The 4,547-nt window shown below is 47.3% G+C and overlaps 1 protein-coding gene across 1 annotated transcript in view; it reads left to right on the top strand.

Annotated features, from left to right (window-relative positions):
• The first annotated feature begins 203 nt into the window (after positions 1 to 203).
• Positions 204 to 4,547, top strand: part of RIPK4 (receptor-interacting serine-threonine kinase 4) — a 15,001-nt gene continuing 10,657 nt past the window's right edge. The window contains exons 1-2 of the mRNA XM_009586553.1: positions 204 to 241; positions 837 to 1,128. Coding sequence (XP_009584848.1) covers positions 204 to 241; positions 837 to 1,128 — 330 coding nt within the window. The remainder of the gene's footprint in view (positions 242 to 836; positions 1,129 to 4,547) is intronic.

The raw sequence follows: 4,547 nt of genomic DNA, 5'->3' as shown, positions 1-4,547 counted from the left end.
GTGGGTCCTCGCGGGCTGTTGCAGCCCGAAGGCCGTGCGTGAGGTGCAGAAGGAGGGCATGGCAATTAAGGGTCTTGACCTGGGAGGCTGCAGCTTGGACTGAGTAACGCTTAGCGCTCGGCAGGGTCAGGCTAAAGTGACCCGTAAACAACCCAGGGGTGCTCATTACGCGTGCCGGCGCTGGGCCTGTTACATCACCGAAAATGGCGTGCCGGGAGTTTTTGGTGTCCGCTGGAGCCGAGTGAGCATAGTATTGGAGTTGCCAAATCTGGGTTTTGAGGACAAGGAGACTTTTGCTGTGCCCCCCTAGCTGCAGCGGGCAGCTTGCTCCCCGAAACGTTGGGTCCCGGGGATTCCTCTCCCACGGCCTGGGTCTGTGGGCTGGCAGCCTGCGCCAGTGGGGCAGCTGAAGCAACGCTGTCCGTGCTCGCTCCTGATTAACGCAGTCTTATGACTCACAAAAAGTTAATGACTTTAGCCCAAGGAGTTACAGCGGTGGTAAATCTGGGCACTACATGTATCGTCCTCGTTCTTAACAGCACAGCACAAACATCAAAGCAGGGAGATGGGCTTTACGCTAGGGATATTTGCACTGTTGAAGTGTACAACTCGCCTGTGGTTCAGACTCTGCCTACCATTAGAAGCATAAAACAAAGTCAGTAAATGTGGAAATATGCCTGGAGTACAGGCTGGTGAGATGTAACGTGGTTCCGCCAAGCGATGATCGTGAAATGCGGTGTTCAGTTTCATAAGAATTGTTTTGTGCATGTTTGGGGTGGGGCGGGGGGGGAAGAAACAGCTACTCCATCCTTCACCATCTGTTCTCTTCTACCCAGGGAGCGCATGGAGTTATTGGAAGAAGCCAGGAAGATGGAAATGGCAAAGTTTCGCTACATCCTTCCTGTTTACGGCATCTGTAAAGAGCCGGTTGGCTTGGTCATGGAATACATGGAAACGGGGTCTCTGGAAAAGCTCCTGGCTTCCGAACCTCTGCCCTGGGAATTGCGCTTCCGCATCATCCACGAGACAGCTGTGGGGATGAACTTCTTGCACTGCATGTCCCCGCCGCTGCTCCACCTGGACCTCAAGCCTGCAAACATCCTGCTTGATGCCCACTACCACGTCAAGGTACGCCTTGGGCTCTCTGTGCCAGGGACCCACCTTTGGATATTCGTGCATGGCTCCTGCCAAACTCAAAGGCCTTGAGAGGAACCAGCAGCATTCCTTTTGAATTAGAAAAATGCCCACCAACCCAACCCCTCCAATCCCCAAACTTGTCTACCTGAATGATGCACCATTTTGGTACATAAATAGAGGTACAGTCAGGGAGCTTGTGAGAACTCTCCTGAAATTTTAGGGGGGTGCTAGTGTAGTGAACTCTGGTTTTGAGACCTAATGGGTCCTGCTATAAATTTCCTTGCAGTAGGGTCATGAGGCAGATGAGAACAGGGAGAGAAAAGCAGCGTGAACCTCTAAATCATCACAGCTCCCGGTGGGAGCCTTGTTCTGTCTAGGTCTTCTGGCTTTTACACTCCACTAAATACCCAGATCTCATTTACAGCTGGAGTCCAGAGAAGCCTTCCCAGAGGCAACTCATTTTCTTCTTTCATTTGCTCAGAGCGTATACAGTGAAGAACTATCTCTGTCCTGACCGTTCATGCATACCAGGGGTCACTTAAGGGAATTTTTGTGGCTGTTTCAGCATGAAATTCTTTTCGTTATCCATTTCCAGAGTAAGCTAGCAAAGTCGTTGGCCTTCTCTGTTGGAGGTTCTGCTTTGACAGCTGGACTGAGGAGGTTGTGGTTGCTTTCTGATCCTTCCTTTTGGAGAGGAAAGAGACTGAAATACATCTTTTTCCTGACACCGCCCCCTCCCCCCCCCCAAATCAGTGGCCAAACTCTTAACCTTAGAACTGCAGGATTAATCATGTTGGCTGGCTGATATAACTCAGTACAAGTATTCATAGATTTTTATCAGTGCCATCATCCATCTGCTCCCTGTTTTCGTGTCCCCCTCAAGCTGGCCAAATGGCTTTGGTCTTGCGGTACCATTCTAAAAATGAAGTTTTCATTAAATTAGAACATCTCTCCTGATGTCATGAGAGGGTTGGAGCCATCAGAGGCTCTAGTGAAATCACACCGTGACGTCTCAGCTTTTTTACTTTTACTTTTACAAAGGCCTCTTTGTGGTTTACTACTTACAAGGATTTTCTTTCTGAGGTAGGAGGCATCGGCAGGTGGTCCGTGGTGTCATGACCAGAACATCAGGATCTGAACTGCTCAAAGTATATTCTCACACACTGGTGCTCAGAGGCCTTTGCTAAGTGTTTATTTACCTAAAGTTTGTGCTTGCTTGCATAACTTCTTAAATTCCTTATTCTTGACTCATCCATGAGCCAAGATATGAAGGCTGTATTTTTCTCACTGTTTCAAGAGGTTGAAATGCTGCCTGATATTCTGCCTGCTGTATAGCCTGTATCTGGGGGGTGATGTAATACAAGGGGGTAAAGTGCAAAATGTACAAAAAAAAAAAATGTTTCTGGTCAGGTCATTGCTGACATCCCTACACTGTTGCTACTTGCTCTGTACATGAAACACGTGAAGGTCTTCGGACCCTTTCCATTAAGTTCAGAAAAGAATGGTCTAATCCAGACCTTTTTCCAGCCAGCAGTCTTTTACATCTGCAGGCGCCTTGGAAACGCCTCCAAGCAGCAAAGCAGACATAGGAACCTATATGCAAAATAAGAGATGCACATATTCTGTGAGGCGCCTTCACTTTAAAAATGTGGCCCCAAACCTTCTTTTTGTGTGATGTGAAACTTGTAATTAAATTTCAGACCCTGCAGCTTGATTTAATGTGCATTTTCTTGCTGGAAGGCTAATGGAGCTGGTGATTGAAGTGTTTTTACTTTTTAAACGTTAGCGTTAATTTAGTAGGTGACCTGTCCTTAATAGAATCCTAAGGTGAGTGAAGAGATGTTGCAGACTGCAAAAGAAGAGTTTGGAGGTAGGGAGGACTTTTATAAACTGTTTGCCCTTGAGCCAGGAAACAGACAGTCTTCCAGTGGAGCACATTAGAAATGCTTCTGCGCCCTATTGCTAGTTAAATGGAAACACGCCCTTCTTCTTTTACGAGCACAATGCTTACTGTAAAAACCCCAAGTGAGGATGATGACTAAGGCAGTAGTGTTGTACAGAACTTATCATCAAGTGGGTGCCTCCATATCATAAAGCTGCCTCCTGTGTATTACATAAGTGTGTGCTGAATTTTGTTCTTGGGAGGATAATTAGGAGGAAGGGATTAGCCTGAGCGCTGAGCAGGGATATAGATAGAGAGATATTAACTTTTCCAAAGGCATGTTGGGGGATTCCGTGGTGATTTTAAATATACATATATATAGTATGTACAACGCAAGGTAAGGCTTTGCTGTTTTTTGGAGGATGGATGCATGAGTGCTGAGCTCCCTTCCCCGCCATGTCCTGCTCCGTCTTGGTTGCCTTAAGCGGAGTGGTTTCCTTGGGAGGGTTATTCCATACCCAGGCAGGCTTTGCTAGTAGGGATCAACTGTTACTTCTATTTGTACCAACAAGATCCTCCCTGCCCCTTTCTCCAGTGTTCCGTATATGCAGCCTTCCAGTACTTACGGGCTGTCTAACGCCTAGTTTTCGCTTAACTGGACCACATCTTATGAGCTTGTTCTTCAGCTCCCCTGCCCTCCGTACTCATTCTGGATGCCTCCCCTGAGCGCCCAGTGATGTGGCAATCGCTTGCGGGGAGCTGGCGCTGGGGAAGCAATGCCACATTCCGGCGCTGCCCTCGCGGGCTGTTAGTTTGCTCGTTCCCTGCTCCGATGCGATCTCTCCCCAGGGCCCTCGGTAGGAGAACACACACAGGCCCCCCCTGCAGTAATATTGTACCCTAACTTGTTGCCAGCTACCATCCCCGCGTGTTCTCTCTATTGCTGCTTCCCAGGTTTCTTATCTTCAAATATCTCATGGTTAAGAGTGTCACTTTTTGTTCAGGTATTTAAAATGAAGTCAACCTGCAACTTAATACTTTTGGGCAGAAGCATTATTTGTAAGTTCTTGCTTCTGTTACTATCCAGCCTGTTTTTTGCCGCTCTTCATCTTGTCGTATATATACACACATACGCACACACATGTATATACCTGTGGGTACACACACACACACACACACAGAGGCAAATCCCACCAGTTAGTTTTCATCTCCCAGATTTTGTTTTTAAAGAACTTGAAGCTGGATGAGTTGTTCTCAGCTGCGCACTGCTTTAAGCTCACTGTAGTTGCTTTTATGTTTTTTTCCCCTAGTGCTCCAGTTTAAACCAGTGTGAGGAGCGAAGTTTGCTGCCGTGTTGTGCTGTGCTAACGGTCTTACTAAACATGGATAGGTTGCCTCTGTGGTCTTCACCTTTATTTGCTTCAGCTGAAGAAGGGGCTGCAAAATTTCTGCGTGTGGAGTTAGAAGCAGCCTAGTCAGACGGCAAATTTGTTTATCAGAAAGTTTCTTAATGTAGGTCGTTAACTGT

The sequence above is a fragment of the Fulmarus glacialis genome, unplaced genomic scaffold (genome assembly GCF_000690835.1).
Source record: "Fulmarus glacialis isolate BGI_N327 unplaced genomic scaffold, ASM69083v1 scaffold17001, whole genome shotgun sequence".
NCBI lineage: Eukaryota > Metazoa > Chordata > Aves > Procellariiformes > Procellariidae > Fulmarus > Fulmarus glacialis.
This window is presented reverse-complemented; position numbering and strand designations above follow the sequence as displayed.